We start from the raw sequence: 24,118 nt of genomic DNA, 5'->3' as shown, positions 1-24,118 counted from the left end.
GTCCTCGGCGGCCGGGTCTGTATGGGTCTCCTGCAGGAAAACTGCAGAGTACCTCCCCTCCCGAAGGTAAGAGAGCACCTGGGACCTGCGGAGAGCCATCCTACAGCCCCTGGTATTCAGGGTCGCAATAATAAGAGGCATCATACGGAGGGCTGGGGGGGTGGGGGTCTTGTATTGGCGGGGGGGTTCAGGGCCCCCGGCGGGTTGCGCAGCAACCCATGACCCATCCCGTGGGTGAGTAGATCGCTTCGGAAGCTGCGGGCTCGCTCGTAGGCCGCAGCACCGCGCTTTCCTTGCCCCCTGCCCTCCTTCATAAGGGCCTTTGTGGCCTGGAGGAGTTGATCAAAGTCCCCCCATAGCCGAAGAGCCAGCTGTGCCCTATTGCGGGCGCCACGGGAGTGCTCTAGGAACTTCCGTAGCGCATGCCGCAGCTCATGGGGGGGTGGGGTTACAATTCCTGAGGTATTCCCTAATGGGCCTCTTAATACAGCCTCGTGGTCCGCTAAGGCAGGTAGACAGGGTGCGGACCACCGACGGGGCGTCTGACAGGCTGGGGTTATTAAATTCATTTCACACCTTGGGGTGGAGGGGGATGGCAGGGGAAAAATTGCCACTCCTAACGGGTCGCGACTAGAAAGTGCAAAGACTGCTCCCTGGGGGGAGTCTGCAAAAGGCGGAAAGGAAATAACCCCAGGGGCGGCATTAACATTGCAGGAGGAGGGACCTTGGGCAGGGGCAGGGGTGGGGGCAGGGGCAGGGGTAAGGCTCTGGGGTGCAGGAGGCGAGCAGCTAAAGAAAAGTGCCTCCTGAGCAGAATCAAGGGTTAAGGGGGAAGGGGAGGGGCTCCCAATAATGCTAGGTGCTGGCTCCATGGTGATTTTAGCGGTCACGGCATCAGGTGGTGGACCGCCTTCTGCAGGGTGCTCACCCGGGAAGGCAAAAAGGGGGAGGGAGCATGGGGAAAGGGAGGCTGGGGTAAGGCTGCCCAGCTCGAGGCCGGCCGGCAGCAAATCATCCCCTCCCTGGGTGACCGGGGTCAAGTCTAGGGCCTCAATCTCCGCATACACGGAGGAGAGGCCAACTCCTGCCACCCCGGGGGCCTCTCCTCTAGGGCCAGCCTCAACGGCCGCCTCGGGGTCCGCGGGGGGTTTGGGTAGCATCCAGGCAGAAGGGGTGTCCTCAGGAGTCTCGGAGGGGAGGGTTTCCCGTGGAGGGGGGATTCTGCCCTCCAATGCCAGTCCGTCTTCCCCTCCCGACACCGGCGGATGGATCTCGCTCGCGGCCGTGGCGGGAGGCTCGATAGCAGTGCCTCCTTTCCTGGTCTTCCGGGGGGCTTCCGCGTCGGGTGGATGCAGCGGAGCTCGAGCCTTCCGCTTGCCTCGCTTCCCCTGGACTAGGGTCCATCCCTCCATAGCATCATCTGGGGGCTGGTTAGCAGGGGTCGTGTCGGGGGGCGGAGGCGATGATTTAGGGGTTCGGGGAGGTAGCGGTGGGGCAACATGAGGGGCGGGGGCTTCTCCTTGGGGAGGGCCCTCTCTTATACCCGATAATATCCTTGCCACACCCTCCTCCATGGGCTCTATTGGGGTGGTACTAGCAAGGGTGGAAACCCCTTGCTCGCCCGGGCATTGTAGGGAAGGTATCTCTTGGGCCCGGACGGGAGCAGCGATGGGTCGAGTAGGAGGAGGGTTGATTTCTGGTACTAGGCAGCCAGGGGCGTCGGCAGCGACGGGGCCAATGTCCTGCCGGGTCTCAGGGGTTTCGGGTGCCCCTCCCCCCCGAGCCAAAGGGCAGTCTCTGCGGACGTGCCCCACTGAGCGGCAGAGGTAGCACCGGGCCTCTCCGGTAGAATAAAAGACCCGATAGCGGGCTCCCTCGTAGGGGACTACAAAGGACCCCTCAAGCGCCTCTCCGTCACGCGCCCCTGCCGGTGGTAGAAGCTGCACTTGCCGGCGGAACGAAAAAATGTGACGGAGGGTGGGGTCCTTGCAGCCCAACGGGAGAGGGCTGATAACAGAAACAAGTTTCCCCAGGGTGGAAAGAGCGGGTAACAGGGCAGCATTGGGTAAGAAGGGAGGAACGGAGGTAAGGACGAGGCGAACGCCCAGGTCTTCTAACGGTTCGAGGGGGACAAACACCCCCCCTACCGTCAGGCCCCTCTCCACCGCCTCCTGGGTGGCATCCTCCGAGGCTAAGAAGAAAACGACCTTCCCATACATCTTGGAGGCCGCCACAATAGCCGTGGGTCCTACCACCTTCGCCAACGCCTGCACGTATGTCTCCACGTGGGGCGAGGCGGGCACCAGGAGGCAACGGACGCCGTGCTTCCTGGTCAAGGCGGGGAAAGGGCCTCGGCCGCTGGTGATGGTGGCAGAGGCAGGGGGGGGGGCGAGATGACGAGGCGGCAGGCAGCGGGGAGCCCGCTGCCGCCCGGGCATACGTCCTGGGGGCCGGGGGAGGGACAATCGCAGAGCTGGTGGAGGGAAACGCTGGGAGGGGCGCCACGGTTGATGACGAGGCCGCAGCGGTGGGGGCAGCTCCCGTCATGGAGGGCTCAGTGGTTTTAGCGGGGCCCTTTCCCTTCCACCCGCCCTGGCCCTTCTTGCAAACCGGGGGGGGTTTCCTAGAATCTGGGGGGGTGGTGGGTGCAGCAGCAGCAGCAGCAATCACCCCGGTGCCTCCTGCTACCGGTGCCTCAGCAGGGGGGGTGGCAAATACCTTAACAATAGTAGTAGGGGGGGGACCTTGGGGGTTGGGCTGGGGTGGTGGTGGGGAAGGGACAACTAATTTTATTGAAGCAGTCTCACCCCTCTCGTTCCCCGCCATTGTGAGCAGGGAGAGACAGGGAGACACCGGAAGGAGGGGGGGGAGGGGAGAAGGCAGAATAGCCCCTCCCTCCGCTGGCTGCGGACGGGAAGGGAAAAAATGCCGAGGGAGGGGGGCTGGGAGGATGGGGGGGAACAAAATCGGGGTCCAGTAAAAGGGGCAAATTGTAGGATAAGCAATCCGGGGGGGGGGTGCAGACCCACACACGTTTGTCCAAAGAGTCTCGGTTGGTCGGTTGTTAGGTCCGGTCCGGAAGGCAAAGTTCAAAGCAAACAGCTGGATCCGAAGGGAGATGGCAGATTGCCAGCAGGGACAGACTGCGGGGGGGCCGTGACAGTTGTAATAACGATGGGGGGGGTAGGGGCACCGATGGATCGGGGGTGGGGGTCTCCACGCCACACCCCCTGTGCCGCCACAAACGCAAGTAATCACAGTCAAACTCCCCCCCACGAGAGCATAATTCAGAAAGTTACTCAGTCTTACGGCCTCCGTCACGATGATTTATATTATGTCTTCTGTCCGATGGAATCTCCGTCTCCGGCTGTGTTGGCTGTGTTCCAAGTCCTCCGGTATGTTAAGAATGCTATAAGGTCCAAGCTACTGGCGAAACGGCTGGGTCTGGGGGTTTCCACGCCCCCCTCCGGACAGCAAAATCGGCAATCTTCCCCCCCCTCCTCCGGGGGCTCAGCTGAGGCAAACAGCTGCGCCCGAAAGCAGGCGTGGGGGGGATGGCCGGCAAAGGACGTAGATGGGAAAAAACACAAAAAATGGAAAGAAAAATCAAAAAAGCGTCTGGCCCGGTCGGGGGGGGACTAAGGCAGGTGCAAAAAGTAAGAAAAATCCGGGCCAGGGGGCTTTAGGAAAGAATAGAAAGCAGATAGCTGAGGAGCAAGCAAAAGACGTTCCGTTTCCTAACAGGGAAGGTTCCAGAACAATCAGGAACCTTCTGGAGACAATTAATACAGGCTGATTAGAACACCTGCAGCCAATCAAGAAGCTGCTAGAATCAATTAAGGAAGGCTAATCAGGGCACCTGGGTTTTAAAAAGGAGCTCACTTCAGTTTGTAGTGTGCATGTGAGGAGTGGGGAGGAAGAGGCGCTAGGAGCTGAGAGTGAGAACGCGGACTGTTGGAGGATTGAGGTGTACAAGCATTATCAGACACCAGGAGGAAGGTCCTATGGTGAGGATAAAGAAGGTGTTGGGAGGAGGCATGGGGAAGCAGTCCAGGGAGTTGTAGCTGTCACACAGCTGTTCCAGGAGGCATTCTAGACAGCTGCATTCCACAGGGCCCTGGGCTGGAACCCGGAGTAGAGGGCGGGCCCGGGTTCCCCCCAAATCCTCCCAACTCCTGGTCAGACACAGGAGGAGTCAGCCTGGACTATGAATTCAGAAAAATGGCCAAGCTGAGGGCTGCTGTGAAGCTCCAAGGTGAGCAAATCCTCCAATAAGTGCAAGACCCACCAAGGTAGAGCAGGAACTTTGTCACAATAGTTTTACAAAAGGTAGATCGTGCCAGAGCAACCTGAACTCTTTCTTTGAGAAGATAACTGATTCTTTTAGTCAAAGGAAATGCAATAGATATAATTTACCTGGATTTCAGTAACACATTTGATACAGTTCCACATGGGAAATTATTAGTTAAATTGGAGAAGACGGGGATCATTATAAGAAAGGTGGATAAGGAAGTAATTAATGGGAAGACTACAATGGGTCATGTCGAAAGGTGAACTGTCAGGCTGAAGGGAGATTACTACCAGAGTTCCTCAGGGCTCAGTCTTGGGAACAATCTTATTTAACATTTTTATTAATGACCTTGGCACAAAAAGTGGGAGTGTTCTAATAAAAATTGTGAATGACACAAAGTTGGGAGGTATTGCCAATATGGAGGCAGACCAGAATATCATACAAGAAGAGCTGGAGGACCTTGAATACTGGAGTAATAGAAATGGGATTAAATTTAGTAATACAAATTGCAAAGTCATGCATTTAGGGATTAAAAATTAGATTTTTTGCTAAAAACTGGGGAATTATCAATTGGAAGTGACAGAGAAGGAGAAAGACCTGGCTGTATTATTTGATCACAGATTGACTTTGAGCCAGCAATGTGATGCAGTCGTGAAAAAGACTAATGCAATTCTAGGATGCATCAGGCAAGGTATTTCCAGTAGAGGTAGGGAAGTATTATACAAGGCACGGGTGAGACCTCATCTAGAGTACTCTAGACATCTGGTCTCTCATGTTCAAGAAAGATTAATTCAAACTGAAACAGATGCAAAGAAGGGTTCTTAGGATGATCAGAGGAATAGAAAACCTACCTGATGAGGAGATTCAAGGTGTGACCGGTTGCCCCCCTTAGGATGCCACCTGATGTACTGGGATACTCTTGAGCCTGCCTGTTCTGCCAGCTTGAGCACCCTTCTTTTTACCTGTCTTGCTGAGCCAGGCTATTAAGCCTCCTCCAGCACATACACAGGCAGGGCCACACCAAGCTGCAGAATGATGCAGACACTGAGATCAGTTCTGGGAAGACTCAGCTTAAGGGACTTTCCCCAGCACTCAGGTGTCCACCTCCCTTGGAGTGCAGACCCAAAGGTATATTTTGAAATCCACCTCCTCCCTCAATGTGGAGGAAGGTATGCACAGCCTCTTACTCCACCCCCACCCCTCTAATTATGAATTGTACAAATGGGGTTATATTATAAACAAGAAATAAGTTTATTAACTACAAACTGTGAATTTTGAGTGGTTAAAGAGATAACAAACAGAACAAAGCAGATTACTAAGCAAATAAAACAAAGCACACAAGCTAAGCTTGTTTCACTAAAGAAATTGGTTACAAATTGTTGAAGACAGATTACAGAAAGTTTTGAAAGGCAGCTGCACTGGTCTCCAGTTTGAGAACTCAAGTATTATTACTCACAAGCTAGACGCCCTTCCAGCTTGGGCTCAACCCTTCTCCCCATCAGTTCAGTTCTTGTTTGCAGGTGTTTCACAGCCTCTCTCTGGGTGGAGAGACAGAGGAGAACCCTGATGATGTCACTCCCCTGCCTTATATAGCTCTTGTGTAATGCGGAAACCCTTTGTCTTCCAGTGGACAAACACCGGCATTCCAAAATGGGAGGAGGGATGTCCCTTACCAGGTGTCTCTGCAGAGCTGTGGCAGCCACTACTCGTAGGCTGTCTCAAGCATCCACAGGAAGACTAAGCTCTTTTACAGTCCATTGTCTTTGCTAAAGGGGCATTAGCACTGTCTGGCTTTCTCATTGTTGTACCTGAAGGGCTAGTTGGGGGTGACACCCAAAGTAACCCATTTGAAATACAGATACATAGTCAATATTCCTCATTTCAGATACAGAAATGTTACAGGCATACAAATTGGATAATCACATTCAGTAAATCATAACCTTTCAGATGATACCTTACAAGACCCATCTTGCATAAAGTACCTCTCAGTTATGTCATATCCATATCATAAGCATATTTCCATAAAGAATATGGAGTGTAACATCACACAAGGAGCTTGGCTTGTTTAGCCTAACCAAACAAAGGCTGAGGGGAGATATGATTGCTCTCTATAAATGCATCAGAGGGATAAATACCAGGGAAGGAGAGGAGTTATTAAAGTTAAGTGCCAATGTGGACACAAGAACAAATGGATATAAACTGGCCATCAACAAGTTTAGGCTTGAAATTAGATGAAGGTTTCTAACCATTAGAGGAGTGAAGTTCTGGAACAGTCTTACAAGGGGAGCAGTGCGGGCAAAAAATCCAACTGGCTTCAAGATTGAGCTTGATAAGTTTATTAAGGGGATGGTATAATAAGATTGCTTACATTGGCAAGTGACCTATCTGCAACTGCTAATAGCAAAAATGCCAATAGCTGGAGATGGGACACTAGTTGGAGAAGGCTGTGACTTACTACAGAGAATTCTTTCTCGGGTGTCTGGCTGGTGGGTCTTTCAGACAGTCTCAGGGTTCAACTGATTACCATATTTGGGGTCAGGAAGGAATTTCCCCCAGATAAGATTGGCAGAGATCCTGGGGTTTATTGCCTTCCTCTGCAGCATGGGGCACCGGTCACTCACTGGTTTAAACTAGAGTAAATGGTGGATTCTCTGTAACTGGAAGTCTTTAAGTCATGATTTGAAGACTTCAGTAACTCATCCAGAGGTTATGGTTCTATTACAGGAGGGGGTGGGTGAGGTTCTGTGGCTTGCGATGTGCAGAAAGTCAGATTAGTGGTGTTCTCTTCTGGTCTTAGAGTCTATGAGTATCTTGGGAAATCCACTCTTTCAAGGGGATCATATAGGGGCTAAGACATATTGCTGCAATACCACTAATGCAAATAAAAAAAAGCAGTTAAAGGATTCAACTCCTCATCTGTGCCTTACTTCTCAACCTCAGCTAGTCCCTTTCAACCACCCACAGCCCGCACATCTTTATATTCAGCCCGAACAACCAATGGGTAGCATTAATTCCAACCACAAGTGTAAATTTAAATATAAACAGTTAAACATATGTAAATTTCAGTTCTTTAATTTCTACATAAAAATAAATACCAAGTTTCCAAACAATTGCTAGAATATAGATCATCTCTTCACTAAAGTTTTTTCATAAACATGAAGGAAAAATATATGCCATCTCCAGCATTTCCAATCTGACCCTATTTTTTATTTACTCACACCAATACGAAACTATTACACAATTATGTACAAAGTAATTTATGGAAGCCACCACCAACCCTATCCAGATCATGAAAACATCTGGAAATATAACCAATAAACATGGTCAGAGTTCAAGGGTGCCTGTTGGTTGCTCAGGTCGAGGATGGAGATCTGTGGCCTGTGAGCAGGGGAATGGAGGTAACTAAGGTTGAGAAGAGGAAATGATAAATGGAATGTAGCTGGGTAGTTGAATGGCTTAGTTGTAATTTCCTTGCTTTTTACAGTTTGGGGTGGGCTGTGTAGCCTACATTCTTTAACTTAAAGTTAACAACGTTTTTTGTGGGAGATATATACTGTACTGTATGAGTTCAGATTCATTTTCTGATTTACCATTGGGGTTTATTCACCGTAACATTCACAACTCCTTGCTCGGTTTCAGAGTAGCAGCCGTGTTAGTCTGTATTCGCAAAAAGAAAAGGAGTACTTGTGGCACCTTAGAGACTAACCAATTTATTTGAGCATGAGCTTTCTTGGGCTACAGCTCATGCTCAAATAAATTGGTTAGTCTCTAAGGTGCCACAAGTACTCCTTTTCTTCTTGCGAACTCCTTGCTCAGCATTCTGCTTTCTTCACTCATCATTCCAAACAAGTTAAGAGAAACAAAACAAAACAAAATCCAAAAAGACTTGCCTTGTGCCATCAAAATTATTGTGTAAGGTGTTTATGCTTCACTTAACTTTTTTTTATTATTATTTCACAGTTGACTGTTGATGATATTGGTGATGTAACAAAAGTTTCCTTCATGTTATCTGGCCCATGTTTAAGAAGAGGAATTAAACTTCACAAGGTATTTCACATAAATTATATTTGACCTGGATGCACCATGCATAATAACAATAGAAAAATATCTTTTGGAAGTACATTACCTTACACAATGTAGAGCACTTCTTTGTAATGCAACAATATTATTTATTAGCATGTGTCAGAAATAGCAGGTGAAATTCTGGCCCCATTAAAGTCAATGGGAGTTTTGCCCATAATATGCAATTTCTGACAGAATATGTTAAATTAATTTATATTTGCTGAGTCCTATATTTACTGCATATCACAAAATCCACTATGTAGTGTGGGGAGCAATATTTTCTAATGAAGCATACTTTTAGCAGGTATAGGGGGTCCTGCATGAAAAGAGTGACTGACTTCTGCTGATTCACAGTGGCCCCGATTCAGGAAAGCATTCAAGGCCATGTATAAATCAACCTCTATTCAGGGCAGTAGGTGCACAAGTGGCAACAGTTTTAGTTTTTAAACTTCCTAAAAGAAAATCCAGTCAATTCTCTCATGGCTAGCTAACTGTTATATACTGGAAATGGAAATGGGACTGCAGGACAATGTCTTCTCTCTCCTTGAGCTTGAGCCTGCACGTTGCTGAATGCTAGACATTAATGGACGTGGAGCACCTTGCAGAATGAAGACACTTAACAGTTTGGGACTTCAGGTCATAAACTTAGCCACATGGAATTCTTCAGCTTTGGGGCCTTTTAAATGCTTAAGGACCCCAGTACATAAAGTTTGGTATGTACTTGATGATCTGCATTCCAGGTACTCTACAAAAAGAAATGTATACCTACAGTCCTTAGTCACTTAAGATCTTTAAGGCTGAAGGTTTCTGTGTAGAGAACTTTAATATCTTGCATATAAAGTTTCTACACAAAGAAATTCTTGCTGTGGAATGCTTAAAGCTTAAGAAATAATTTCTGGAGCTCTGTAGATGCTAGTTTTGTACCTTGTGTTGTAACTCTGAACCTTAGAGAAAAGTTTGTATGCTCGTGGATGGAGCTATATTTTTATATGCTAGCCAATAGCTATTTTTCATTTTGTGTTTGGAGTCAAAGAGTGTGTTTTTAAAAAATTAGTGTAAAATACTTTTTTTCTCTTCAAAAACTCAGAAATGGGCAAAATGGATTTTCTTCAAACACTTTTACAAAATTTTTACAAAATTTTTACTTTCAGGCTAAGACCAAACATGGATAATTTCTACTTAAAGGGGAAAAAATAAAGATATGAACAACTGAAAATGTCAGATTATGATGAGGGCCCTACATAACCTTTACTATAGTATTTACTGCCAAAGCAATAAGGTGTGTTTTTCAAAGAAGTTAAAATAGTTAAGTGCCCAGTTTTCATTGAAGAGCATTGGCATTTTGGAAGTGGTTAAAGTAAACTGAATTAAGGCCACTTCAATTCTGAATGATAGTGTTCACCCAGGGGTTTAAAGCAGTTTAAATAATCCACTTTAAATTCACACCTTAATTAATTTAGATTAATTTTCCTGAGTGTCCCAGGCCTGGTCTATACTACAAAGTTAGGTCGACATAAAATGCCTTGTGTCAACCTAGCTGTACATGTGTTTACACTTAAATTTGTCTCCCACTGATGTAAGTGCCCCGTTACAGCAATTAAGTAACACCACCTTCCCAAGTGGCATAGAGTCATGATTGATGTATTGAGGTCGATGCAGAGCAAGTGCAGACAGTGTTACTTATGTCAACCCTAACAGCAGCTATCCCACAATGCCTGACACCGAACCCTCCTGGGTCATAATTGTAACTTCACTGCCCAGGGGTTACAGAGATCAGAAGGCTCCTGTCCCCTTTTAAACCCTGCGAATTTTTGAAATTCCTTTTCGTGATTGTCCAGTTTGGTGAGCACAACTAGTAACTCTCCATTGTTATGTGCGACTGACCAGCTAACTATGCCAGCTACACACTCCGGATGCACTCCAGCTTGGAGTAGGCAGGAGATATTGGATTTTCTAGGCCTATGAAAAGAAGAGGCTATGGAAGCATAGCTATAGACAAGCCATAGAAACATGGACATCTATAACCAGATTTCACTGGAGATGCAGGAGAAAGGATGCCTGACCCAGATCAGAAGGAGAAAGAAAAGGACTTGGAAGGACATTTTCCATGAGATCCTGCAAGCCAAGGCTGCATTAGATGGTGAGCAAGGGGCCTGGAGGATGAACATTGCAGACAGACTGGAGAAGGAAAGAGTGGACAGGAGAAAGTCCCAGAAGGAAAAGGAGAGGAAGATGCACCAGGACATAATGGAGCTTCTCAGCAGCAAACACAGATGCTGCAGACTCTTGTGGACCCACAGATTCAATAATCATGGGCTCACCTCTCTTTGCAGTCCATGGAGAACTTCATTACAGCACCTTCCTAAACCCCACTGCAACATTCCACATGATATTTGGGCCACATCCCTAGCCCTACCACTCCATCCCAGGGGATATTAAGGACAAGCACAGTTTCACATACACTGCTCTATGAAATCCACGGTTGTGTATGTGTAGGTAAAATGGACATGAATGTTCTTTCCTCATGGTAAGTTTTGTTCCATTAATTTATTAAGTTTTAAATTTATTTGCTTTTAAATTGAACAGATTTTTCTTTGCACTGGTTTTGCTACCGAATAAAATTCTATTATTTGAAAAATAAGTCATCTTTATTAGTTCACAACAGATGCTGCAGAGTGCTTAGCAGTTCTTAAAGAACCCACTTTGTTAGGACACAACTCAAAAGACCAATGACAACCCAGTGTAATAATCATAAATGTACAGCAAGCATCGCAAAATTAATAGATGCCTTGACACTGTTATATTCATAGCTGTACACCAAGCACAACACCATTCCTAGTAGGTTCCAAAACATCAGGAGCAGGTAGAGTGCAGTACACCACAACATGTTACTGTGGTTCACTGTTAAAGTGCTCTTTCAAAGCCGCCCTGAGCTGCATAGCTCTGCATTGAGCTTTTCTAATAGCCTTTTGTCTGGCTGTTCAAACTCAGAGGACAGCTGTTCCATCTCCATCCTCTACCCCAGCAACTTTTGCCCCTTTGCTTCACAGACATTATGCAGGATGCAGCAGGCAGCTATCATCATTGGGATGTTTTTGCCTTTGAGATCCAGTGTTCTGAGTCAGCTACTCCAGTGTCTCTTCAATTTACCAAATGTCCATTCAACTGCCATTCTACACCTGCTGAGCCAACAGCTGAATCTTTCTTTGGTGCTGTTGAGGTGGCTGGTGTAGAGTTTCATGAGCCAGGGGAAAAAGGAGTAGGGTGGGTGCCCCAGAATCACTACTTGCATTTCAACATACATTGCCAATCGTAATCTGCTGGTCAGTTAAGAAATCTGCAATTTCTTGAATAGTTCTGTGGTTTTAAATATGCAAATAGCATGCACCTTCCCTGATCAGCCAACATTGATATTGGTGAAGCATCTTCAGTGATCCACCAACGCTTAATGTACATTGTGACAAGGTGGTCTGGTGCCAAAATAGGGGTTTACTTGCCATCTATTGCTCCACCACATTTTGGGAACCCTACTGCTGCAAATCCATCCACGATGTCCTGCACATTGCTGAGAATCAAAGTCCTGTGTAGCAGAAGATGATTCGTGCCCCTGCATACTTGCATGACAATGCCCCCCAGAGTGAATTTTCTATCTCCAAAATGGTTTCCCACTGACCAGTAACAATCCAGCATTGCAAGTTTCCACAGTGCAATCACCACTCTCTTCTCTGCTGCCAGTGCAGCTCTCATTTTGCTGTCCATGCTCTGGAGGGCTGGGGCAAGCTTGGCAAATAGATCCACAAATGTGGACTTGCAGATCCCAAAGTTCTGCAGCCACTGCTCATTATCCGAAGCCTGCATTACGATGTGATCCCATCAGTCAATGCTCATTTCTCAGGCCTAGAAGTGGCACTTTACCATCTGCAGCTGCTCCAAGAATGCCACCAACAGCTCTGAAATTGGTTCTCGCTATGTCCTACATTATTCTGTCCTCCAAGGTATGATCATGTTCCCTACTCATCTGGTTCTTCTTGTGGCTCTGCAAATACTGGAGGATCATGCATCCCATGGTTACAATGCGTATGACAATAGTGCAGAGCTATGCAGGCTCCATGCTTCTGTCAGAGATGGTGGACTGCAAGGAGGGCTGCATGGGTTTGTGGGTTTAAAAAGGTGCAAAAATTATGGATATAGATGACATTATAGGATGAAGACAGTTGTACTCTGGGAAGTTGACCCCAGTCAGCCCTGCATGGTTTGTTTCTGCCTCACCATGCATTGCCAGAACTTCCTGAAAGACGGTGCGCTGGACGGTAGCATGTTGCACACTGGGATACCTACCCATGGTGCACCATACTGTGCATTGATGCTATCATTCCTGGTGAGTATGCTCAGCACTGACACAAGGGAGCCAAGTATGCACACACACAAGCAATAAACTAACTGTGGCAGTTTTATGACAATGTAACTTGCATCAATCAAAGTTTGTAGTGTAGACATGGCCTCAGAGTAGATAAACCCTTGTAGTGTAGACATGAGCCCTTACATGCCCATTTCCCATAGAAAATCCTAATAAGTTTCAAAGGAGGTTGGACACCTAATTCCCATAAACGCTTTTGAAAATCCCAGCTATGGTATATGCAATGTCAGCATCAAGCATCAAACAAACCAAAAGCAGAAGGAAATATAAACAGTTAACACAAAAATATGTTGAATCATAATAGGGATATTAATGCTTCCCTACCTCACGGGGTGTTGTGAGGATAAATACATTAAACATTGTGAAGCACTTCGAGACCTATTGATGAAAAGCACAATAAAAGAGTTAGTAATAGTGGTAAATGAACATCACCCCTAATACCTCTGGACAAATATGTATATACAGATAGGCCTGCTGTAGCTTTACACAGACACTCAAAATTCTGGTTCAGCAGTGACTAGCATATGGATTTAGGCCCTGATCCTTCAGCTGGATTCACTCAGAGGGTCTTTATGTCTCTATGAAGCCCCATTAAAGAGCTCACTTGGGAGCACCCAGTTACAGGATCTGGGCCTTGCAATAGTTGTTCCTCCGCATGCTAAATCAGGCATTATTTATATATGAAACTATTATATTATTTTAAATGAGTGTCAGAAATGTCAATTTTTGTTGGGAGGGGAATAAGAAAATATTTCATAAAAAATATGATTGTTTCTCCTTCTGCCTGCAGCTTCGGCTGAAAGACCTGGACACTAAGCAAGAACTGGGCTTTTACAGTGCAGACCAGTGGCTCTTTAAAGAAGATGGGTCAGAGACCGTGACAGAGCTAGCGGCAGTCAGACCAGATAAGGCACCGCTCAGGGGTATGCTGCTGAACTAAGAAACAAGCAAAAAAATCTTTTCTAAAGTAAATCAACTACAATAAGCATGATGATGGGAAAGACTATAAAACATTTTAGAAAAGTCATTCCCAGTTGCTTTTGACATCCTGGGTTAAGGCACTTGTGTGAAATGTTGGATCTTTAACAAAGCCTAAGAGGGCTTAAAAATGTTTAACTGCTTTCCTCTTTAAGGCAAATAGCAAATGTATTTAATGTTTCCACTACATCAAATGTCCATTTGAACACCTCAAAATATAGAGGGACAAACTGGTGCAATTCCGCTGAAATCATTAGAACTGTGCCAACTTATACCAACTAGGGACCTGGCTCATGTATTTTAAAATACGTGGTAAAGTGATGACTGAAAATTTTATAGACAAAGAAAAGATCAATGGCTTTATATTTAATTAAAAAAAAGGGCTGAAATTCTGGCCAAACCAGAGATGTGCCTCAATATTTGTATTGTGTTGTCATCTAATTGCTATGCTGTAGGAACAGGAATACACATATAAAATTTAATATGAATGTGATTTTAAAACTCTGATAAGATCTTCCTTTGCTTTAGATGTATTTTATACAGTATTTACCAGAAAAAAAGTCTAATTCACCAAACATTGTAATCAAAAGTCAACTTCATCCAAACATTAAAAGCTGTTTCCTTTCCCTTCCAGTTCAAAGCTGGACTGTATGTAGAATTAGATGTTAGGAGTATATTACAGCATTTAGTTCTACACAGAGTTATCACAACCTTGGATAAAAAATGTTCTTGTCATGCTGTTAAGGAAAAATCATGCCAGATGATATTACCGTCTGTAGTGAATGATATTAATACACATCGATGTAAATAGTTAAGCCACTTCCCCAGACCAAATTAGTTGTAGTGGCAACAGTTATCTACCTGACAGGTTAAAATTGAATGCAGCTGACCAAGAACAAAGAGTGGGATATTTTCATTGTCAATCTTTTATATTTCTTTCATAAAATGTTTCTGCAGTGAGCAAGTTCTAACTGGAATTAAGCTCTGTATTTATTATAAAGAGAACTCAGGCCTCATCCAAAACCCATTGAAGTTAGTGAGTGGCTTTCAACTCACTTCAGTGGGCATTGGATCAGGCTTTCAATAACTAAGAGATTTTTTTTCTCTTTTGAATATGAACATGAGCTCTGACATTCCATTTATAACACTGAAACATGCCATTGAGAAGCATTTAGCAAGATGTATTAAAAATGGATGGAAAATGTAGGTACATGAAGGGGGATCAATTAATATTCATTTTATCCTGTACTCTTTCAGATTAATTATTTATTTGGCATCGAATTTTTAGTAATGTTTTCTTTTATTTATTTTTCATGGCAGAAGTTCTTTACTCAGTCAGTGTTCACACAGGAACATTACCTGCATCAGGAACTGATGCAGATGTCTTTATTACAATATATGGAGAGAACGGAGACTCCTGCAAAAGAAAACTTAGGCATTCTAGGTCACATACAAGTTTTGAAAGAGGTCAGGTTAGTATGGATATTTTTATGCATTTCTCTCTCTCTTTTTTCATCTTTTCTTTTTTTTTTTTTTTTGGTATTGTCATCTTCCAAACCCTGTTTTCTCTCTGAAGATTCAGTACAAGCTTGAGGCATAAACCAGTTCTGTGGTGTATATAGGAACTTGTCATAGTCTATTCTAGAAATCTAAAGGCACAGCAAGAACCTTAGTGAGGATACTATGTTGAGCCAGTGGAAGCTGCAAATCAACTCCAGTCACTTGCTAAGAACAGATATTTTAGATCAATGCGGATGCCAATTTAAGAACGTCAGTAATAGAAAGTAGTTTAAAAATAATGGATTCACAGTAAAATATCATAGCAGCTGAAGATGAACAATAGGAAGGAGGCTAGAATTCTCCTCTAACAATTAACATGTCTAGGTGCTAACCTATATTTAGAAACCACTTAAATGAAATGTGTTAGTTATGTGTTGGTTTAGTTAGGGCCACTAAGGTCTTGCATATGTTGAGAAAATGTATCATGTCAGAAAAATATATTAACATGTTTTAACTAACACAATATAAAAAAAGGTTGTTACCAAGGGAAAAAGTTAATTACCTAATCTTTATGAAACTCTTTATGAAGGTCAAATACATCACCCATCAAAAGACAAAGACTGAATGCAGAAAAAAAAGTTGTAAAAATTCCCATACAGATCCATGACAGTGTTTCCCAGTTTGAAACCTGTGACTAAATAATCAAAGAAAAGAAAGAAGAAGTGGGACCGCTAAAAACTGAGGATGGAGTGGAGGTCAAGGATAATCTAGGCATGGCCCAATATCTAAACAAATACTTTGCCTCAGTCTTTAATAAGACTAAAGAGGATCTTAGGGATAATGGTAGCATGATAAATGGGAATGAGGATATGGAGGTAGACATCACCATATCTGAGGTAGAAGCGAAACTCAAACAGCTTAATGGGACTAAATCGGGGGGCCCAGATAATCTTCATCCAAGAATATTAAAAGAATTGGGACAAGAAATTGCAAGCCCATTTGCAAGAATTTTTAATGAATCTGTAAACTCAGGGGTTGTACCGTATGATTGGAGAATTGCTAACATAGTTCCTATTTTTAAGAAAGGGAAAAAAAGTGATCCAAGTAATTATAGGCCTGTTAGTTTGACATCTGTAGTATGCAAGGTCTTGGAAAAAATTTTGAAGGAGAAGGTAGTTAAGGACATTGAAGTCAATGGTAAATGGGACAAAATACAACATGGTTTTACAAAAGGTAGATCGTGCCAAACCAACCTGATCTCCTTCTTTGAGAGAGTAACAGATTTTTTAGATAAAGGAAACGCAGTGGATCTAATTTACTTAGATTTTAGTAAGGCGTTTGATACTGTGCCACATGGGGAATTATTAGTTAAATTGGATAAGATGGGCATCAATAGGAAAATTGAAAGGTGGATAGGGAATTGGTTAAAGGGGAGACTACAACGGGTCCTACTGAAAGGTGAACTGTCAAGTTGGAGGGAGGTTACCAGTGGAGTTCCTCAAGGATCAGTTTTGGGACCAATCTTATTTAATCTTTTTATTACTGACCTGGGCACAAAGAGTGGGAGTGTGCTAATAAAGTTTGCAGATGATACAAAGCTGGGAGGTATTGCTAATTTAGAGAAGGACAGAGATACCCTACAGGAGGATCTGGATGACCTTGTAAACTGGAGTAATAGGAATAGGATGAAATTTAATAGTGAGAAGTGTAAGGTCATGCATTTAGGGATTAATAACAAGAATTTTAGTTATAAGCTAGGGACGCATCAACTAGAAGTAACGGAGGAGGAAAAGGACCTTGAAGTATTGGTTGATCATAGGATGACTATGAGCTGCCAATGTGATATGGCTGTGAAAAAAGCTAATGTCGTCTTGGGATGCATCAGGAGAGGTATTTCCAGTAGGGATAAGGAGGTTTTAGTACCGTTATATAAGGCACTGGTGAGACCTCACCTGGAATACTGTGTGCAGTTCTGGTCTCCCATGTTTAAGAAGGATGAATTCAAACTGGAACAGGTACAGAGAAGGGCTACTAGGATGATCCGAGGAATGGAAAACTTGTCTTATGAAAGGAGACTCAGGGAGCTTGGCTTGTTTAGCCTAACTAAAAGAAGGTTGAGGGGAGATATGATTGCTCTCTATAAATATATCAGAGGGATAAATACCAGAGAGGGAGAGGAATTATTTAAACTCAGTACCAATGTGGACACAAGAACAAATGGATATAAACTGGCCACTAGGAAATTTAGATTAGAAATTAGACGAAGGTTTCTAACCATCAGAGGAGTGAAGTTTTGGAATAGCCTTCCGAGGGAAGTAGTGGGGGCAAAAGATCTATCTTGCTTTAAGATTAAACTCGATAAGTTTATGGAGGAGATGGTATGATGGGATAACATGGTTTTGGTAATTAAATATTCATGGTAAATAGGCCCAATGACCTGTGATGGGTTTTTAGATGGGGTAAGATCCAAGTTACCCGGGAAAGAATTTTCTGTAGTATCTGGCTGATGAATCTTGCCCATATGCTCAGGGTTTAGCTGATCGCCATATTTGGGGTCGGGAAGGAATTTTCCTCCAGGGCAGATTGGAAGGCCCTGGAGGTTTTTCGCCTTCCTCTGTAGCATGGGGCACGGGTCACTTGCTGGAGGATTCTCTGCTCCTTGAGGTCTTCAAACTACAATTTGAGGACTTCAATAGCACAGATATAGGTGTGAGGTCTTTTTTATGAGTGGTGGGTGAAATTCTGTGGCCTGCATTGTGCAGGAGGTCAGACTAGATGATCATAATGGTCCCTTCTGGCCTAAATATCTATGAATCTATGAATCTATGAAAGTTATATCAGAAATGAGAACTTTTTTCCTCAAATGTCCATTTTCTGACAACAATCATCTTTCCCATTTTATTTCTTTTTCCCTACAAAAGTCAATTTTGCAGAGGGGTAAATGGTGTGATTTCTCAATGAAATTAGCTAATTTCCTCTGAAGTAAATTTGCAAAATTTCAGGATTTTTTTGAGGAGTAGACTATTACCATCTTCACTGTGATAAACTGTTTGTTTTAGAGAAATTGGTAACATTTGGGCCTGGATTAAATTGACAAATATTTGCAAGGATCTTAACATTTGCAGCTAAAAAACTGAGAAGTGAAAGTATTTGCATACAAACTCATGTAGGTTGAGAAATTTCAGACAAATGTACAGTGTCTTCCGGGAGGTCATCTCAGTGGTGAGCCAATTTGGCAATGGCTCTTCTCCTTCCAGTCTCAGGGCTAGGTGTCCTTAGCTGAAATTGAAGCTGCTGTCTTCTTCCCAGCTGCCAGAGACATGCAGATTCTCAGCATAGCTCTGAAAATCAAGAGTCACTCCAAGTTTATACTGCTGATGAGGAAGAAGAGCAAATTTACAAACATAGGCAGTGGGGCTACTCACAGTGTGTATAGTTAAGCAGCTGCTGAAGTCTTTTCAGGATTAGGGCCTTATTGACATCTCCACTCTCTGGAGCAGATGCACTTTGGAAGACATTACGTTTGGTAAGGAAGGCACTTCCAAAAGTGTCCAGTGATTGCTCTGTAAGTGGGAGACCTTTTCAATACTTTTATGAGAGGGAGAAGAGCAAAGAGTTCTGAGTTGAGTAAAACTGGTAAAGAGAGGAGAGGAAGTGAAAATGAACACAGAGCAGTCCATCAAAGAGGAATTTAGGATGCTGAAATGGATGAGAAGACACACTGAGGGAATAAGATGTGTGAGAAATAAAAGCAGAAGGAAAGAGGATATGGCAGAGCTAGGGAAGAGAAGGAACATGTATAAAGGTAAGGACATGTCTCACATGTGAGAAGTGAGTATTGATGAGGAAATTTAACAGGAAAAGTGTTCTGCACATGATTATTACAACCACAGGACAGCAATGCCTCCCTCATTTGCAAACAATATTTGTTGGTTACATACTTCACTGTTTAATCTGCTTTTTAGTAGTAAAATGTGTTTGTAACTATAGCAACTGTCACATCATATATGAGTATATTTGCTATGTGAGATGCAAAATATTTTCTTAAAGAACACACATACTAAATTGAAATATTGTGCTAATTTCAATCAGTGCTAAACAAGACAATTCAAATACAGTCCCTGTTTGGGGGAGATGCTGAGAACCTATCTCTGCTGTGCACTACTATTCCTCTGACACCATACCCAATGACATCAGTGCCACTGACTCCATATCAATTTCATAATCCAGTTTAAAATTGCTGTTCTTTTCTTTTTTAAATCCTGTCTCCAACCCCCATCACAGATTCTGTCCCTGTATCCCCCTTACCGCTTCTTCTGTCTGTCTAGAACCAGACTCCTCTCCTCCTCCTTCAAAATCCCAGGACTGGGCCTGCACTATGAATTGTATCTTCCATGCAAACTGCATTGCAAAGCTCTTTATAGAGTTTAATAATAATTACAATGTTAAAATAAAAATGTCAGTGAGTGAGAGAAACTTCTTGAGGCAAGGGAGAAAATATGTTTTTGGCTAAGATTTGAAGGAGATGGAGAATCAATGAGATGGGAAGGCTATTCCATATTGAATTTTCCTGCAGTGGAGAAGGTTCTTGCAACAACAGTGGTTGATGATCTTACATGAAAGAAAAGAAAGGAGGCCAGTTTTAAAGCATTGAAAGAAGCAGAGAGGGGAGTCATGAAAACAAGATCTAGAAGGTATTCTGAAGAAAGCGTCTGGTGGTGGTCTGGTTTTTTGGACAGTTTTGAATTGGATCATGAGATGGATTTGGAACAGATGGTGGTGTTTACTCAAGCGCAGCTTGTACATGTCAGAAGGCAAGCAGCAGGATTCTGTACCTACTGGAGTTTGGAGGACAAGGACCTGGGGAGATCATATGAAAAAGCACTGCAATAAAGAGGAGATGAAAGTGTAACCCACTGTTAAATGTGTGTGTGTTAATGATCCCGTCTGACCTAAAAGTCTATGATTCTATGATTAGCTTTCCTGGCCCAGGCCGGGTACTGACAGGGAGTGTGACATGAACACTGAATAACGGGGGACTTTAACTACCCAGACATCTGTTTGAAAAGAAATATGGCAAAACACAAAGTGTCCAGTAAAGGTCTTGGAATTTACTGGAGACAACTTTTTGTTTGTTTATAAAGGAAGTAACCCGGGATGGGGGAGACCAGCCATTTTATATTTGTTTCTGACTATCAGGGAGAAATTGGTTGTGAATTTACTGAAGGCAGTTTGGGTGAAAGTGATCATGAAATTATATGAAATGATAGATTTCATTATTCTGAGGAAAAGGAGGCATGAGAGCATCAGAAATAAGGACAATGGTCTTAAAAAAACAGACTTTAACAAACTCAGAGAACTGGCAGGTAAGATTCCAGGGGAAGAAAATCCAAGTGAAAGAGTTGTTCAGGAGAGCTGGGAGTTTCTCAAAAAGACAATATTAAAGGCAGAACAGCAAACTATCCTGATGCTAAGAAAAGGCAAGAAGAATACTAATAGGCCAATATTGCTGCACCATGAGCTCTTTAACAACTTGAAAATCAAATAGAAATCCCATAGAAAGTGAAAACTAATTGCCAAGGTTGAGTACAAAACAGTAAGTATGAAGGGACAAAATCAGAAAAGCTAAGGAACAAAATGTGTTGCAGCTAGCAAGGGACATAAAAGGCAATAAGAAGAGGTTCTATAAATACATGAGGAGCAAGAGAAAGAAGAAGGAAAGTGTAGATCCTCTACTTAGCAGGGAAGGAGAGCGAATAACCGACAACACCAAGAAAGCTGGGATGCTTAGTCCCTATTTGGTTCAGTCTTCACTAAATATGTTATAGCCAGCTTAGATTTGTCAAGAACGAATCATGCCAAACCAACCTAACTTCTTCTTTGACAGGCTTATTGGACTAGTGAATGAAGGGAAACAGTATATGTGATATATCTTAATTTTAGTAGGACTTTTGACATAGTCCCACATGACATTCTCATAAGCAAACTAGGGAAATGTGGTCTAGATGAAATTACTATAAAGGGTATAAAACTGGTTGAAAGATCCTGCATTTTGGAGTAATTCCTGGGTGAATTTCTGCCTCCCTAAAGGTTATAAGAATTTGCAACAACATAGCCTGGAGGTGAGCCTCAACTACAAAAGAGAATTAGGTAAGTTCATGGATGATAGGTCCATCAATAGCTATTAGCCAAGATAGCCAGGGACACAACCCCATGCTCTGTGTGTCCCTAAACCTCTGATTGCCAGAAGCTAGGACTGGATGATGGGATGGATCACTTGATAATGGCTCTCTTTTGTTCTTGCCCTCTGAAGCATCTGGCACTGGCCACTGTCAGAAGACAGAATTCTGGGCTAGATGGACCATTGATCTGACCCAGTATGGCCATTCTTATGTTCTTATTTACATGTCATTGAAGAGATCAGACAAAGTGTTTTCCTCAAGCTCTGAATTTCAATTTCAAATTCAAGGGAAGGTTTTATTAGGGAGTGGGCAGTGGCAGATTTTTAAAGAACTGGGGAAGATACTACAAGAAAAGAGGTTAATAACAATGTCTGTAACATAGGGCATGAGGCTGGAGTGAAAGGCAAACCTGAATGGATCTCGGAATTTCTACTCCACAGGAAATTCTGACATTTAGAAAAAGTTTTGGTTTTGGTTTGGAATTAAAACTAGGAGTGTTGACATTTCCTGCAGAAAGAACGTTCCAGTCATTTTAGTTTAAAAAATAAACAGTATGGGTTCAATTTTTTTTCTAAACAAAGCAGACCAGTTGACTGCTCTGGATTCCAGCTCTGGGGGACTCCCCCAGGGCTACTGTCAAGGTTCCTTCCCCACTCTGAACTCTCGGGTACGGATGTGGGAACCTAGATGAAAGACCCCCAAAGCTTATTCTTACCAGCTTATCTTAAAAACTTCTCCAAGGTACAAGCTTTGCCTTGTCCTTGAACAGTATGCTGCCACCACCAAGCGTTTTAAACAAAGAACAGGGAAAGAGACCATTTGGAGATGTCTTCCCCCAGAATCATAGAATATCAGCATTGGAAGGGACCTCAGGAGGTCATCTAGTCCAACCCCCTGCTCAAAGCAGGACCAGTCCCCAACTAAATCATCCCAGCCAGGGCTTTGTCAAGCCTGATCTTAAAAACATCTAAGGAAGAAGATTCCACCACCTCCCTAGGTAACGCATTCCAGTGTTTCACCACCCTCCTAGTGAAAAAGTTTTTCCTAATATCCAACCTAAACCTTCCCCACTGCAACTTGAGACCATTACTCCTTGTTCTGTCATCTGCTACCACTGAGAACAGTCTAGATCCATCCTCTTTGGAACCCCCTTTCAGGTAGTTTGAAAGCAGCTATCAAATCCCCCCTCATTCTTCTCTTCCGCAGACTAAACAATCCCAGTTCCCTCAGCCTCTCCTCATAAGTCATGTGTTCCAGTCCCCTAATCATTTTTGTTGCCCTCCGCTGGACGTTTTCTAATTTTTGCACATCCTTCTTGTAGTGTGGGGCCCAAAACTGGACACAGTACTCCAGATGAGGCCTCACCAATGTCGAATAGAGGGGAATGATCACATCCTTCGATCTGCTGGCAATGCTCCTACTTATACATCCCAAAATGCCATTGGCCTTCTTGGCAACAAGGACACACTGTCAACTCATATCCAGCTTCTCATCCACTGTAACCCCTAGGTACTTTTCTGCAGAACTGCTGCCTAGCCATTCGGTCCCTAGTCTATAGCAGTGCATGGGATTCTTCCATCCTAAGTGCAGGACTCTGCACTTGTCCTTGTTGAACCTCATCAGATTTCTTTTGGCCCAATCCTCTAATTTGTCTAGGTCCCTCTGTATCCTATCCCTACCCTCCAGCGTATCTACCTCTCCTCCCAATTTAGTGTCATCTGCAAACTTGCTGAGCGTGCAATCCACGCCATCCTCCAGATCATTAATGAAGATATTGAACAAAATCGGCCTGAGGACCGACCCTTGGGGCACTCCACTTGATATCGGCTGCCAGATAGACATGGAGCCATTGATCACTACCCGTTGAGCCCGACAATCTAGCTAGCTTTCTATCCACCTTATAGTCCATTCATCCAGCCCATACTTCTTTAACTTGCTGGCAAGAATACTGTGGGAGACCATGTCCAAGGCTTTGCTAAAGTCAAGGAATAACATGTCCACTGCAGTCATTTTAGTTTAAAAAATATCCCCCTTCCTCCCCAAGCCCTACACCCCCTTTCCTGGGGAAGGCTTGATAAGAATCCTCACCAACTGGTACAGGTGAACACAGACCCAAACCCTTGGATCTTAAGAACAATGAAAAATCAATCCGGTTCTTAAAAGAAGAATTTGAATTGAAGAAAAGGTAAAAGAATCACCTCTGTAAAATCAGGATGGTAAATACCCTACAGGGTAATCAGATTCAAAACATAGAGAATCCCTCTAGGCAAAACCTTAAGTTACAAAAAGACACAAAAACAGGAATATACATTCCCTCCAGCACAGCTTATTTTACAAGCCATGAAACAAAAGAAAATCTAACGCATTTGCTAGCTAGATTACTTACTAACCTTACAGGAGTGGTAAGGATTGCATTCCTGATCTGTTCCCGACAAAAGCATCACATAGACAGACCAAACCCTTTGTCCACCCCCCTCCAGATTTGAAAGAATCTTGTCCCCTCATTGGCCATTTTGGGTCAGGTGCCAGTGGGGTTACCTCAGCTTCTTAACCCTTTACAGGTGAAAGGATTTTGCCTCTGGCCAGGAGGGATTTTGTAGCACTGTATCAAGAAAGGTGGTTACCCTTCCCTTTATTTTTGTGACAGCTACCCATGGGGAGTCTCCAGGCATTGGGAAGTGTTCAGGC

At 43.8% G+C, this 24,118-nt stretch overlaps 1 protein-coding gene across 1 annotated transcript in view; it reads left to right on the top strand.

Moving 5' to 3' along the window:
• The window catches only part of RP1 (RP1 axonemal microtubule associated), a gene marked incomplete at its 5' end in the record, with an annotated part of 312,243 nt that overhangs the window by 224,349 nt on the left and 63,776 nt on the right, over window positions 1-24,118 (top strand). The window contains 3 exons of the mRNA XM_084619857.1: window positions 8,252-8,338; window positions 13,561-13,693; window positions 15,069-15,220. Coding sequence (XP_084475983.1) covers window positions 8,252-8,338; window positions 13,561-13,693; window positions 15,069-15,220 — 372 coding nt within the window. The remainder of the gene's footprint in view (window positions 1-8,251; window positions 8,339-13,560; window positions 13,694-15,068; window positions 15,221-24,118) is intronic.

Source organism: Lepidochelys olivacea (genome assembly GCF_965140295.1).
Source record: "Lepidochelys olivacea isolate rLepOli2 genome assembly, chromosome: 2".
Taxonomy (NCBI): Eukaryota; Metazoa; Chordata; order Testudines; family Cheloniidae; genus Lepidochelys; species Lepidochelys olivacea.
Note: the sequence above shows the minus strand (reverse complement) of the source record. Positions and strands in the feature narration are given on the sequence as shown.